Source organism: Aegilops tauschii, chromosome 3, assembly GCF_002575655.3.
Source record: "Aegilops tauschii subsp. strangulata cultivar AL8/78 chromosome 3, Aet v6.0, whole genome shotgun sequence".
Classification (NCBI taxonomy): domain Eukaryota; kingdom Viridiplantae; phylum Streptophyta; class Magnoliopsida; order Poales; family Poaceae; genus Aegilops; species Aegilops tauschii.
In genome coordinates, this window is record NC_053037.3 from 401,289,367 (window position 1) to 401,305,303 (window position 15,937).

Below are 15,937 nucleotides of genomic sequence, written 5' to 3' on the forward strand. Positions count from 1 at the left end.
AGCTTGTTCTTGGAAGCAGACTCTGGGTTGGCATGCGGGCGGATACCAACGGGCACATCTAGCCCCTCATTACGAGCGTGCAACAAATCCATGAACTCCTTCCACTCAGCAGTCATCTTCTTGCCATTAGTCATCCAAGTCATGCTCCGCTTCTCATCCGAGTGGAAGTGGACACAAGCAAAAAACTGAGCCATAATCTCTAGGTCATAGTCAAGATGGAACATGATGATCTCCTCAATACCAAACTGCTCCACCAAATCCAGAGGCTCACCAAAATATGCCTGGTTCTTCCTCAGATGCTCCATGTCAATCCACTGAACGGGTACGTAGATGTTCTGCTTGGCCTTGATCACATCTAGGTAGATGAGATTTTGTTGCTTGGTCCAAAACAAGTCACATTGCCCCTTATTTGTTCTCGAGGCTTGATGTAGGGGTTGAGCTTCCTTCGAAGTTGAAACTCTGCTAGAGGCATGTATTCCAAGCTGACAACCGGCTCCTTGATCTTGGTGGATGTTGTCTTGAAGTTGCGTGTTGGAGCATTGGACCCCTCGGGAGCTTCTTGGTTGCGAAGATGCTTTGAGCTCGTATCACGGCTGGGATTCGAGTGCCTAGCGACGAAACCGAAGCCACCACCTATGACACACAACGCAAACACACGAGAAGAGCGGGAAGGATTATTGCAAAGACCAAGGCCAATAAACGAAACAACTAGAAATGAGATTGGATGTGACAAAACAAAATAATTTTAAGTCAAGCGGTAGTACTGTAACTGGGCACGGAAGTAAAATTTTACTACTGCTCTGACCATGGTAGTATCGCAGAAGCCAGCGGTAGTACCGCTCGGCGCGGTAGTACCGCGTTCAGGGCGGAAGTAAAATTTTACATTCGCACACCGGCAGTAGTACCGCTCCAGGCGGAGCGGCAGTACCGCATGGGGCGGAACCCGCACGAACGGATCTGAGAACATCCATAAAGAGAAATCAGTACTACCGTTGATCAAAAACTACGTTGTTGTATCACACCAAAGAACATATCTACTGCACAAGCACTCCCCAACTATCTCCTCTCGCAAATATTTAGCCAAAAATCACAAGACCAACTCATATTTCCCCCAAAACCTAGATGCAAAAAACGAGAGGCAAAGAGAGAATGACTAGGGGAGATACCGGGGTCCATGGCAAGAGGGCGAGGTGGGGAACGATCCCACCGGTTGAAATGAGAGGAGAGTGGCCGGAGACGGAGATCTGGCAAGGTCCTTCGGTGCCGTTCTTGGGTAGGAGAGAGAGACGTGAGGGGAAGAAGAGATGAATGGGTATGGGGGGGTTGGAACTCCCCCTGCCCGCGCTTAACCCCCGCGCGGTCTGGACGGCGCGGTAGTACCGCAGGTCATCGCGGTAGTACAGCCCGGGGGGGGGGGGGGGTAGTACCGCACTTTGGGCGGTAGTACTGGCGGCAATAAAAATTTACTGCCGCACTGGACGCGGTAGTACCGTGCCGTGGTCGCAGCCGTGCAAGCACAGGAGCCACCACCTCCAGCGGTAGTACCATGGCATGCCACGGTAGTATCGCATTCCCAAGAAAGTGCAGGTTTTGGCAAGAGAGAAAGAAAACGGTCTTTGTAACACAAACAAGCTAAGGAAAAACAAAGAGCTTCAAGCAAAAAGGACACACAAGAGAGAGCACTACAAAAAAAGACACTTCCGTGATGATACTTGTTTGTCACAGTAGGTCACGTTTTCTGTCATGCATGTACATCCATGATGATTTTATGACAGAATCAAGATAGTCATACCTGTGTTGTCGTAGAAGTGTTCCATGACATTACCAAAATTATCATCACGGAAGTGTCCACTTCCATGACGATAAATCGCGCGTCATGGAAGTGCTTTCGTCAAGGGTGACCGACACGTGGCATCCACCGTAACGGGTCGCCGTTAAGCTATCGGGTCCGGTTTTGGATCCGATAACCCGCTAACAGCCCGGACCAATGAGGATTTTCCATGTGTAAAATTCTCATTGGCCGGAGGAAACATGTGTTGGCTCACCGTTGGGACAGATGTCATCCATTCATTGGACAGGAGGCGCCTATGATACGTCGACACGTGGCACGGCCCAACAGAGGCCCATTTCGGTGAAAAGGCCGGGCCTGTCAAAATAAGCGGGCTGGCCCATTAGCGGCCTACTTGAGTCAGGCCCATTTACAAGCACGGCCCATACAACTTACACAGAATCGGCCCATCAAAGGCCCATTCTACATTTGACAATTTCCAGCCCATCGTCAGTTTTAGCCCGTTAACGGCCCGCTACATCTTTGGGCCCAATTGCGGCCCGAGCTTCTTTCGGCCTGTTAGCGGCCCATCGTCAGTTCCAGCCCGTTAATGGCCCGGAACATCTTTCAGCCTTTTCTCGGCCCATTCTGTAGCTGGGCCAATTCTAGCCCGCCGTGACATTAGGCATGTAATCGGCCCATTCGGTAAATGGGCGAATGGGCCAACTCGTAGCCCATTTTGTCTCTCGGCCTATTAACGGCCCGCACAACAGTTGGGCCTTTAACTTTATGTCCATTAGGGGCCCACTCTCCGCAGGACATCATTCCAGCCCAGCGCGACTTTCGGCCTGTTAAAAGCCTAGTTTGCAAATTTGGCCTCCTCTGCCCCATAACACTTTCGGCCTCTTACTGGCCGTAAAGTAAAAGGGCCGAGACAAAATTGACATCTATTTTGGCCTGCTAGAGGCCCGCGGGCCATTTCTGTCGTGGAATTGTCACGGCAGATGTCCTAGTGTGAGGACTTAGTCATGAGGCCAACGCATCTATGTGATAGCTTGAGAGGGGTTGATCGGAATCGAGAGACGCAACAAGACAAGGGTTTAGACAGCTTCGGGCCCCGGGAAACATCATCCGGTAACAACCCTACATGTTGTTTGTGGCTAGGTCTCATTATGCTCACGAGGGAGTTGTCGTATCTCCGGCTCCCCTTTAGTTGTGTCTAGCCTTAGAGATTATTTTCCTCTGTCCCCCTTGGGGTGCCCTGCCCCTCCTTATATAAGTTAGAGGGGCGGGTTACATGTGGAGTCCAAATAGGATTAGGACTAGCCTATCTTCTACCACAAGCCGGATACAAGTCCGGGTCTTGATTCCTTGTAAAGGAAATATTCCTCACGCCTTTCTTCTTAAGCCAGCCCACCATATCATGAGCTGGCCTTCTGAGCCTTGGGCCATGTCGTCCGTCTGACCCGCCCGCCGGGCCACCAGTGAGTCGCCAGGCTCGTGAGTCGTCAGACCAGTGAGCCGCCAGAGTCGTGAGTCACCAATCCTCCGGCGGGTTGTCAGTGAGTCGCCAAGCTCCAGCCAGGTCATACATCCGGCGGGTTACACTGCGGGGTATATCCCCGACATTAGCCCCCAGTTTATCTTGGATTTATCCATGGTAAACTTATCCTGCAAAACAAGACCAACTTTGATAGATTATACGCTGGGTCGAAGGTTCTTCTGAGCCGGTACTTGATCATCGTTAAGCCCTTGTCATTTCCTTGTTGATATATACATGTCCATGATCTCATAGAAAATCTTCTTTAACATATATGTTTCAACTTTGTCAATGCAAAAAATCCAGATACTTCTTTTGAAAAATCCGGGTCAACAGGCCAGCTTCAGAATCAATTTGCTGACAATGGTCTCTTGTAGAGAAATATTGTAAGAAATAATCCACTTGAGTCGGCTTCCAAAGCGCCGGCTTAGAAATATTGGTCTTGAAATACTCATCTGATTTTCAGCCGGCTTAAGGATGTAGAACTTGCCGGTTTATCCTTGCCAAAAATGCCGGTTTGTAAATATTGATGGTACTGGGTCATAATTGTGGCTGACGTCGGGTCATAGTTGTTGGTGATGCCGGGTCATGATTGTTGCAGACGCCGGGTCAATCTGGTTTGCTCAAAACTGAGAATTTGAAGATATTTCTCCCTTATATCCATATTACCTATAGCCCCCAAGTCTTGAGCAAAGCAAAGTGATGACTTAAGACTTGCTTCAATATAAATACTACCACCTTGAAGAAATCCATGTTGTTCATCTCAGTCACTAGTAAAAACTGAATATTCCATATATGTAGCCCCCAAGTGCCAGGTTGTCATGCTTGCAGAAACCTGGGATTGTAATTGCTTGATGCCCATAAAAACTTCAACCAGTGTAGCCCCCAAGGGCTGGGTCATTATGCAATAATGAGCAGGGACTTTGTAGATATGATCATGTAGACTTGAACCACAACGTGTAGCCTCCAAGGGCCGGCTCAGTATGATAACACTGAGCTGGGACTTTATATATACTTCATTGAAAATAACATCATATGATGTAACCCCCGCCATGGGGCTCGAACCCAAGTCCACAAGGTTAAGAGCTTTGTATTCTACCAACTGAGTAGTGGACCCTTCAATATAATGGATTAAGGCTTGTGTACCTTGAATTTTTAACAGGAGCAATTGGTAGCCCCCAAGGGCCGGCTCATTACAATGTGATGAGTCGGGTCTTCAATAAGGTGAGCAAAAAATGACTTTGCATTAGCCCCCAAGTGCCATGGCGCATGCTGTCAGTGACATGGGACTTGCATATTTGATGTAATCTCAATCTGAATAATTTAGCCCCCAAGTAACAGGTCATAAGCCTGCAGCGACTCGGGACCATTCCTTTCATTGTAGAATAAATCATATCCATTGGTAAATAATAGCCATTGCGCTGAAGCGACTTTGAAACCTTAATCATAATACTAGTTATTGATAACCATAATAAAAATCCAGCCATGTTGGCTATCAAAGATTTGAATACCTTATCTGTTGATAAGTAAATTCAGAGTTTAAATACTCGGAGGCTCTTGGCCGATGGCGACTTAATGCACATTCATTGTAAGCCGGAATTTTTATAACCCGGTGGCTTATAGCCTTTGAGAATAATCAATAATTGATAACCCCTTTGAAACACCAATTTCAATCTTGGATGATGGGCTTGAACTTAATCATTTATGTAAGCCATAGCTCTGCAAATCCTGCACAGAGTTTAAACAACATATACCCTGGCGACTTAGCGTCAAAAGCCAGGGTGGGTAACATCCCAAACATAATATAGTCTTATGCAATCATGGAAAAGACTAGCACTAAGGCCATTCAAGCCTAAACATACTGGAAACTTACAGTTAAAAGCCAGGGTGGGTTATCAAACCTCGCATATTCATATAACCAGGGGAACATACCTGTAGGATTGATTTATACTGCCGGCTTATATCGCCATACCCAACGAAGGTAACAATCCAATATTTTATAAGCACATGATTCCAATGGCGCAATCCAAAATAAATACTGGCGACTTAACGTCCATAGCCAGGGCGGTTTAATCAAACCCAAAATATTTATATCATTACTGAAAGACATATCTGTAGATTAATACCATGGTGATGCCTTGATAATTATAATCCGGGGCCAGTATCAACCCGGAGTCATGAAATATCCTCCTGGCGGCTTAACGTCTGCTATCAGGGCGGGTTATCAAACCCAAAGATGCTCAATGACGAGTCATATAATCAAGGCTACATGGCCTGTGAAACACGCTACCGGCTTATCATGCCAGACGCAGCAAAGGGTAACAATCCCAAAAATGCCCCAGAGCCTAAACTCCAAGTGCACAATCATATTATACTGGTGACTTGTCGTCCAAAGCCATGCCGGGTTAATAAACTCCAGATATGCTCAAATATGAGACATATATATGAAGGCTACATGGCCTGAATTGCCTCAAGCCATATGTTAATATGGCGTCAATATATGAATCCAAAAAAATGCTCAGAAGATGATAACGAATCAAAATCGAGAAAACGAGGCTTTCATAGGCCGCCAAGCCTAAAGCTGCAAGGCTTTCATGGGCCGCCAAGCCGCTGAGTTAACCTTTTACACTTTGTGAATCCGGCCTCACATGACCGCCGGTTTAACCTTGGCAAGTTCAGGGTCTATGTAAGATTGACTGTCAAGAGTTCGGCTTGTCATTCCGGGATTATCCGGGCGGAGTGGCAGATTCTACAAAGCAGGAGAACCCGGAAGGTTTCGGTGAATACACCTGGTGTTCCAAGCCAGCTCACGAGGGTAGTAACACTATGCTCTCTTTGGTGAATACACCTATGTTTGAACAGGAAGCCCCCAAGTGCTTTGTGGCGTTGCGCCGATCAAGAGGGATATTCACAACTATGCTTCAAATATGAGCAGGAAGCCCCCAAGTGACCATAAGTGTGGCATTGAGCCGATCAAGAGGGATATTCCCAGCTATGCTTCAAATATGAGCAGGAAGCCCCCAAGTGACCATAAGTGTGGCATTGAGCCGATCTAGAGGGATATTCACAGCTATGCTCCAAATATGAGCAGGAAGCCCCCAAGTGACCATAATAAGATGAGCCCATAAGGTAGGATACCCATGTTTGAACCACGCGTCATGGCAGCAAGTTCTCTTTGGCAACCTTTAATTTTCCTTGAGCCGGATTTTAAACCGGATATTGAGAGATTCAACGCTTTTTGGGAGACAGATTTCCCTTGAGCCGGATTTTGAACCGGAATCCTTCTTTTTAAGCCGGAAATTTTTCTGACGGCCTTTAAATATTCGCCAATAAAGCAGTAGCCTCCGGGGCCGGGTTATTTTTCCCTCCAATGACCCGGAGTTCTTGAATTCACTGAAACCTGACCAATTCTGTCGAGTCATATCATTGTAGCCCCCGAGTCTCAAGACGACTCGAGGAGTTGGCCTGAGATTCTCCATATTTGACCGTGATATAAACCGGTATGAGTCATTCAATAGCTCAGTGATATAATAGTCCCTTCTACAGTAAACAACTTGTCCTGCATTGGAGAACTTGTAAGACAGAGTAATTACTCTTTTAAAGAAAGCAATATGTAAAAAAATATACTGGATGGATTTCACCTGATAAGTCAGGCCAGAAATTATCCACCGCGGAGTTGATGATCACCAGGTGAAGCTGAAATCAATCACAACCGGCCGACAGATGAGCCGGCCGCGGCGTTATAAGCCAGCATGGACGGGAGAGCCGACAGCGGCGGCGTAAGCCGCACGGATGGGCGAATCAGCCACGGGTGCAGTAAACCGCGCGGACGGGCGAGTTAATCGCAGGCACGGTCCCGACGAGTTAATGTAGACCGAGCTACATGGACGGCGGCTTGCACACTTCCGTTAATCAGCACGGTACGGATGAACGTCAGTGTATAAGGATGCTGATGCGCCCCGTATCCGTGGTATAACAACACATTTATCATAAATAATTGCCCTGCATAAAAATATTGCAAGCTAGAGTAATTGATCTCTGATGAATATATATTTAAAAAATAGATAGGACAAATAGCACCTGGTATTTTTGTTAGACAAACGCGGACACTGATGCTGGATAATGCTTGGTGCGCGTCCTGATGAATTTTCTGATGTACGTGGTACTAATGGTCCTCATGTAGTGCTCTCGTGAGAAGTACTATTACTAGTGGACTTTGGGAGAATAAGTTTTGCTGCCTCCGAGAAGAGCGAGAGCGAGCGCGCCCTCGCCCCCTGACCCCGACCGCCGTGCGCCACTCCGGCACCGGCGTCCACCACGCTTTTCGCACCCCGACTTGTGCCACTCCGGCCGTTTCGGCCACCCCATCTTCCTCTCCGTTCCCGTCTTCCTCTCTGGCCCCGTCGCTTGCCGCAGCCATGACCTCCAGTCCCAGATCTATCTCGTCCATGGTCAGGCCGGAGGGTGAGAGGCCGATCGTTTCCGGGCTGGGGCTCTCGGAGGGCTCGGCGGAGTCTGACTTCCAGCCAGCGGTGGAGTCTGCGCCGCGCCCGGAGGCCCCTGCAATGGCGTGGGAGCGGCCGCCTCCATCCAAGAAGGAGCTCTGGCGGCTTTGCCACGGCTAGGGGAACCAGGCGGGTCCTTCCAAGCCAGGCATGGAGGACCGCCGCCGCTGCGTGTGGAGGTGATCCCGGAGCTGAGGGACAAGTGCTTCAGGTGCCTTGAAAAAGGCCACTACCGGCACGACTGCACTAACCAGGAGGTGTGTTTCCGGTGCGGGCTTCCCGGCCATGGATCCCATGACTGCAAGTGACCCAGGAGCCCTTCCTCTACCGACGAGCTGATGCGTGAGGCTATCGCCAAGGTGGCTCGCCGCACCTTCCCGCGGGTGAGCCCGGATCGCCCGGTGGCCCGCGTGTCCGCCCCGCGACTGCCGCCTCCGCCGCAGCACTCCTCATCGCTACCGCGGGCGGCCGAGGTGGCATGACCACGGCTTGCGCCCCCCAGGCTCCAGGTCACCATGGAGGCAGATGAAGGCGAGTCCGAGATCTGCGTGGTTCGGCGCTCGCAGTCCACGGCGGAGCTGGAGCGTCGGCTGCGCTTCGCCATGGTCGCCTACGTGGGCGGTGCTCGGAGGAGGCTGGCGCTGCAACGTGTGCTCAAGATTCTGGCGGGCAAGCTCGACATCATGGATGATCAAGTCTCGGTGCACCCGTATAGGCCGGAGGATTTCTTGGTGGTTTTTGCCTCGGCGGAGATCAGAAACAGAGTTGCGGCGTGTCCGGCGGTGGAGTTCCAGGGAGACAGGCTATTCTTTAGGCCTTGGAACCGGCAGTCGCATGCGGTGCACTCGATCTTGGGATTCAAGGTTTGGATCGTCATGGAGGGGATCCCACCCCATGCTTGGGAGATGGAGACGACGGAGGAGCTGCTGGGTACGGCGTGCAAGGTGGACACGGTGGCGCCGGAAAATAGCTCAAGGACTGATCTTTTTGCCTTCAGCCTTACGACGTGGACTGCTAATCCGGAGGTGATCCCTTCCCTTCGCTGGATCGCCATCCCGGAGCCTGGATCCCAGATCCCTCCGCCGCTGCTGCAGTACAAGGTTCTCATCCACGTCGACGCGGTAGCGGACTTCAGGGAGGCTGGGGAGCCTTGGTTCTTGGGCGGCTCCTCTGATAGTGGCCAGAGCGGACTGGCAGGCTCGCCGGACGAGTTCAGTGATGGTGGAGGCGGTTCCATGCCACGACAGCTAGTTTGGCAGTTCGGTGTGCGAGATGCGCGCCGCGGCGAGCTTGGGCGTGAGGCAAGCGGCGGCGGCCATGGTGGCACAACGAGGAGCACGGCGGGGCCAGACTGGCGCCTGCCCCCGATGGCCCCCACCCCGGTCGCCCCGCATGGTGGGCCCTCGGTGAGGTTGCATGATAGGGTGACGGCTAGGAAATCGGCTTTTGACCGCCTTTCGGGTCAGCAGCTGGGTGGGGACGCACGAGAGAAGGTTCCCGAGATCAGTTTGAACAATGGTGGCGCGATTTCGACTGGACAGGTGGCTGGAGCACAAGTGTTACCATTGGGAGAAGGTGTGGTGACCCTGGTTGATGAGGTGCGGATCCCCAGGCCGACAAAATCGTGGAGACTGGACAACTACCACTCCTGGCCCCGTCTCCGGCCCGCATGACGATGGTTGCGTCGGGGGATGCGCGAAGGCCCTGCGAGCCAATGGCGACCCCTCTGCTACGCTCTAGGGAGGACGAGGCCGACCCCACGGGTAATGGGAGGTAGGACCCACCTGAGAATCTCGCTGATGGCTCGGTACAGGGGGCAGACTGCAGCTGGTGGGACCCGCTGGGCCACCCACGAGGGGCATGGAAGGCGGGAGAGGCGAGCAGCAGGATAAGGCTCTGGCCTCGGGTAGGGAGCCATTAAAGGAGGGACTTGTAGTGGCCACTGAGGGTGGGGACAAGGACGAAAATCATGCACATGCAACATGCATGGAGGCATGCACGTACGGCGCCACCGAGAGCACAAACAAGGAAGTGGAGGGCGATCACGCTGGGGGGTTGGATGGGATCAGGCTGCAGCGCGACCAACTGGCCATTGTCTCCATCTATCCTGAGGTGCACAGGGAAATGGGAACTGCTGGCCGTGAGCTGTGCCTGCCGGAGGGGCAAACTAGCGACGAGACGGAAGGCATGACGATGCAAGAGGCCCAAGCTTATGGCAAACTCAAGAGTTTCTGCTCCAACATCATCAAAAAGCTTGCCCCTCCCCTGCTGAAAGAGGTGCAGGCAGTGCAGCTGCATCCAAAAGTAGAGCCATTCACGCCCAAGAGAGCTACTCAATCATCGAAGAAGGCTGCGGGGCCACGAAGATCCAAGGAGAGTCCGGCTGAGAACATGCTGCTTCATGCCCTTGGCATGGTGCCGGAGGACTTGGTGGTCGATGATGGGGTGGTCCATGAGCTCAAGGCTCTGTTTGACTCCCCACTGCGGGAGCAGCATGTGAGGATCATTGCTGCTCTCTTCGGCAAGACAATCCCATCGGCAGAGGAATTGGAGGCGAGCAACTCGGTGATGATCTCCGTCAACTAGGAGGCAAGATGTGGGGCTGGTGGCAGGTCTTTTTATGGATCTACACCCCCAGGTGTTGTGCTGGAATGTTCGTGGGCTGAACAATCCAGCAAAGCGCAAGGCAGTGAGAGATTTTGTGTGCTCGGCGAAGTGTAACTTGGTTTGTTTCCAGGAAACCAAGATGGATGTAATGGACCATTTCATTGTTATGCAATGTCTAGGGCCATCTTTTGATGGCTTCGCTTACTTACCGTCCCAAGAGACTAGGGGTGGCATCTTATTGGCGTGGGATAGCCCGGTGCTGACGGTGGACACATTCCAGTATAACGCAAATTTCATTACAGGTTTGGTGCACACTAAGGTAGGAGACCCTTGGTGGATTTCGGTGGTTACGGGCCACAAAGTGACGAAGAGAAGAGCCAGTTCTTGCTGGACCTAGACGCGAGGCGGGCGGGCTGCCCGGGGTCGTGGATGCTGTTGGGAGACTTTAACATGATCGTACGTGCCGCGGAGAAGAGCAATAACAACCTCAACAGAACTATGATGAATAAATTTCGGCAGTTTGTCGATGACCAAGAGCTCAAGGAGATGTACATGCACGGCTAAAAATTTATGTGGTCGAACGAGCGGACGGTGCCGACCCTCACCAAGATTGACCGTGTGCTCATTTCGATTGACTGGGAGCTGGAGAACCCATCCTACCTGCTTCAGGCGCTCTCCACAGGAGTTTCAGATCACGCCCCTTTGCACTTGTCCATGAGCGCCAATTTTTGCCCCAAGAAGAGGTTCCGCTTCGAGCTTTTCTGGACTAGAATGGAAGGCTTTGAGGATGCTGTGAGAGAAGCCTGGGTCTGTGATGCTACCATTGTCAATCCCTACAAGAGGCTGGATGCTCTGTTGCGCAACACCGCTAACCATTTGCAAGCGTGGGGCCAAAGAAAGCTGGGGAATGTGAAGACGCTCATGCGGGTGGCCACTTGGGTCATACATAAGTTGGATGTAGCCCAGGAGAACAGAATTCTGCAAAGGGAAGAGACGTGGCTGCGAAGAACACTGAAACACTCGCTCCTAGGTTTGGCTGCGCTCGAGAGAACGATCGACCGGCAGAGATCGAGGCTCAAGTGGATCAAAGAGGGCGACGCCAACACCAAGCTGTTCCAAGCAGTTGCAAATGGCAGAAGGACCAAGAACTACATCCCGCATATCAAGCATGGCGGCGAGATCATTATGGACCAGGAGAGAATGGTGGACACATTCGCGGATGCGTACAAACAACTGATGGGCATGACACAGGCCAGGGAGCATACTTTAGACTTGCAATTCCTATAGATGGAGCCAAAAGAGTTGAGCACACTTGAGGAGATCACTACGGAGGAAGAAGTTTGGCAGGTAATCAAGGAAATGGCCCCGGATCATGCACCGGGACCAGATGACATCATCGGGGCGTTCTTCCAACGAGCCTGGTAGATTATAAAATAGGACATCATGGCCGTGATGCTGAAGCTTTATGTGGGGGACACTAGAGGTTTTGCGAAGCTCAACAAGGCCCACATAATCCTCATTCAAAAAAAAAACAGATGCGGAGGAGATTACCGGCCGATCAGTCTAATCCATAGCATTCCCAAGCTCTTTGCCAAGGTACTTGCCAACCGGTTGCGCAGCCAAATGCCGGAGATTGTGGCCACGAACCAGTCAGCGTTTATTAAAGGAAGGCATCTGCATGACAACTTTTTATTGGTTCGACAAGTGGCCCGGAAGATTCATGCAAGAAGAGTCCCGGGAGTGTTCATCAAGTTGGATATGTCTAGAGCTTTTGATTCACTATCTTGGCCGTTTTCTGTTGGAAGTCTTGCGGGCAAAGGGTTTTGGGCAAGGTGGATGACTTGGATAGTGACGATCTTACACTCTACTAGCACCAAGGTGGTGGTAAATGGTGTTCCCGGAGGAACTTTCTTACACGCCTGTGGTCTGTGCCAAGGCAACCCAATTTTGCCAATGCTCTTTGTCATCGCCGTGGATGCACTAACGACGCTAATCAACAAAGCCACTGATGTGGGAGTGCTCAGCTCGTATACCGGAATATCGGCGCTGCAAAGATTATCGATTTACACGGATGACGTAGCGCTGTTCGTCAAACCTTCATGGCAAGACCTGTCAGCAGTTCGTGAGATGCTGGACGTGTTTGGGGAGGCCTCGGGGCTGAAAGTTAACTACCGCAAATCTTCGTCAGGAGGAGAAGGAACGGGTGGCCGGATTACTGCACTGCGGACTTGCCGAATTTCCATGCAAATACCTCGGCCTACAGCTTGCAATCAGAAGTTTAACGCAGGCTGAATGGATGCCCATGCTAGACCAAGTTCGAAAAGTGATCCCTGCCTGGCAACGAGGACTTATACAGCGACCTGCTCGGCTCGTTTTTGTTCAGTCCGTCGTCGCAGCTAGGCCAGTGCACCACCTAATGATTACAGACGCGCCAGATTGGGTTTTCGAGGAGATGAATAAATGGATGAGGTCGTTTTTCTGGGCTAAGAAGGAGAAAAGCAATGGAGGGCAATGCCTGGTGGCATGGGACCAAGTTTGCAGACCGAAACAGTTTGGAGGCTTAGGGATTAAGAACATGAAAGCCCAGGCTCTGGCCCTGAGAGTGAGGTGGGAGTGGCTAAGGATAACTGACCCCCGCAGACCATGGAAAGGTTTACCTATGGCCGAGGACTATAGCGCACGAGCTATATTCGACGTCATGGTCAGGATTGTGGTTGGGAGGGGCGACAGCGTCCTGTTCTTGAGAGACAAGTGGATACGCGGGCTCGGCGTGTCATACATCGCACCGCGCTTGATGGAGACGGTGCCAACGAGAATCATTAACAGCCGGACTATCCATCAAGCACTCACGGAGGACAGGTGGTATGAGGACTGTGATGCCACTGCTTCCTTCACTGCCCAACTGCAGTGCATGCATCTTTGCCACGCGCTTGCTTCGGTGCACAGAGATGTAAATGAATTGGACATGTTCTGTTGGCTGGTGACGACTACGGCGAGCTACTCTGCCAAATCGGTCTATGACTACCTTTGCTCGGGCCTGCAGAGATCCCCGACGGCGGCATGTACTTGGAGAAGTTGGGCGACGCTTAAGTGCAAGCTGTTTATTTGGTTGGCATTACAATAGAGATTGTGGCAATCGGACAGACGAGCACGTCACGATCTTCAGGACCAACCGTCGCTATGCTTCACGTGCTTACAAGCGGAGGACAATGTTGACCACATACTGGCCAAGTGCACCTTTGCACAGGAGGTGTGGCATCGAGTGTTCGACCTGCTCGGCCTCAATGTTGTAGGAACAACTCAAAATGACACCTTCTCCGACTGGTGGATGAGGGAAAGGAAAAAGTTTAGGGGAGCAGACAGAAGAGGCTTTGACACTCTGGTGACGGCGGTGGCTTGGATACTTTGGAAGCAAAGAAACACAAGGGTTTTCAACAGACATGAGCAACAGAAGCCGGCACTCCTCATTCCTAATCTAGTGTTTGATGAAATCATGGCATGGCATACGGCAGGGCTTGGAGCGGGACATCTACAATGTTTTGTGAGGAGTTAGCTTAGAGAGTACGGAGTTGGAGTAGGTGTGTGTCTCCCATCCTGGATTGTTCGCATCGGGATGGGCCTCTTGTAATTAACTCTCTTTTCGTCTATAAAAATATGGTACGCCATTGGCGTACTCTCGAAAAAAGTAGTGGACTTTGGATTTGCTTCTCCACGTGAGCTAGTAGCACCTGCATGTGTGTGCACCGAAGGGGCCTAGCCAGCGCAGTTCTTGGTGCTGCCACAACCACATATTCGCAGGTACTTGTATGGCTGCCGGCGAAAATCTTCCTGGGACTTGATCCGATAGTAGAAACTTGTGGACGTACATCTGCGGTCTTGCGATCGGAGGGAGCGAACCCATGGCCAACAAAAAGTGACATGGCACAGTGGCTAACCCTGAATGCGTGCGCACGGCTATCCGAGTTCGAATCTCATCTGCTCCAGATTTGACCGGCCGGTTACCTTTGTTTTGGTAGTACCATAATTATTGGGGGCTTGCACTATCTCCTCGGGACTTGATACGAGCTGTAGCAGCCACAACGACTGCCCCTCGTACAACAGCTCCTATCCGCCTTGACTGTAGAAAAAACGATCTGCCCTCAGATTCTATGAGTCACCCAGCGACGCCTGAGGTGGCACACGGAAACCCTAAAAATCTCTCCTTCTCTGATGAATCTCGCATCTGTCATCTCCAAAATTAACCATAATTCTAATTTCCAAACGACAAATTTGCGAGCTTTCCCATGGTTGTCCAGCGGCTCACACGATCGTTCCGTGCTGACTCTTCTTCATCCGGTCAATCACGAGTTTCTCGATCCTTGAGAGAGATCCCTCCAAGAACTCAACACCACCGTGCGCAGGCCCCATGGTGGGCACCAACTGTCGTGGAATTGTCACGGCAGATGTTCTAGTGTGAGGACTTAGTCGTGAGGCCAATGCATCTATGTGATAGCTTGAGAGAGGTTGATCGGAATCGAGAGACGCAACACAAGACAAGGGTTTAGACAACTTCGGGCCCCGGGAACATCATCCGGTAACAACCCTACATGCTGTTTGTGGCTAGGTCTCATTATGCTCACGAGGGAGTTGTCATATCTCCGGCTCCCCTTTAGTTGTGTCTAGCCTTAGAGATTATTTTCCTCTGTCCCCCTTGGGGTGCCCTGCCCCTCCTTATATAAGTTAGAGGGGCGGGTTACATGTGGAGTCCAAATAGGATTAGGACTAGCCTATCTTCTACTACAAGCCGGATACAAGTCCGGGTCTTGATTCCTTGTAAAGGAAATATTTCTCACGCCTTTCTTCTTAAGCCGGCCCACCATATCATGAGCCCGCCTTCTAAGCCTTGGGCCTTGTCGTCCATCTGACCCACCCGCCGGGCCACCAGTGAGTCGCCAGGCTCGTGAGTCGTCAGACCAGTGAGCCGCCAGACTCGTGAGTCGCCAATCCTCCGGCGGGTTGTCAGTGAGTCGCCAAGATCCAGCCGGGTCATACATCCGGCAGGTTACACCGTGGGGTATATCCCTGACAATTTCCATTTATACAGCCCTATCGAGCTTTTGGCCTGTTAACGGCCTGCTAAGAGCCATTGTTACGGTGGGCCACATCATTTGGGATCCACTTAATATTACTTTGACCAGCCCAATTAAGGCCCGCTTTGACTACACATGTTTGTTCGTTTGTATGGCATCCAGGAAATGTTTGGGCGTGTGGGCCCCCATTTCAACGATATAGCATATTCAAGATTATCCTACTCTATACTATCGCCTCTAAAAAACATACACTATACAATAAAAAGACTAAGGCATAGAAACGTACAATAATCCTACACTATACAATAAAGAAATTATAGCCGAATATACCCACTGGGCATTATAGTTCGACACCAGTGATAATAAAGCGTACACAAATAGCAAATTACATACACTGGACAAATAAAGCTCATACATCATGGACATGCATCAACAGAACTTACCATTT

The 15,937-nt window shown here is 51.0% G+C and overlaps 1 protein-coding gene across 1 annotated transcript; it reads left to right on the forward strand.

The window, feature by feature from the left end:
* Positions 1 to 10,990: 10,990 nt before the first annotated feature.
* Positions 10,991 to 11,707, forward strand: LOC141042977 (uncharacterized). The gene has a single exon (XM_073511892.1). The coding sequence runs from the start codon at positions 10,991 to 10,993 to the stop codon at positions 11,705 to 11,707; it is 717 nt and encodes a 238-aa protein (XP_073367993.1).
* Positions 11,708 to 15,937: the final 4,230 nt, after the last annotated feature.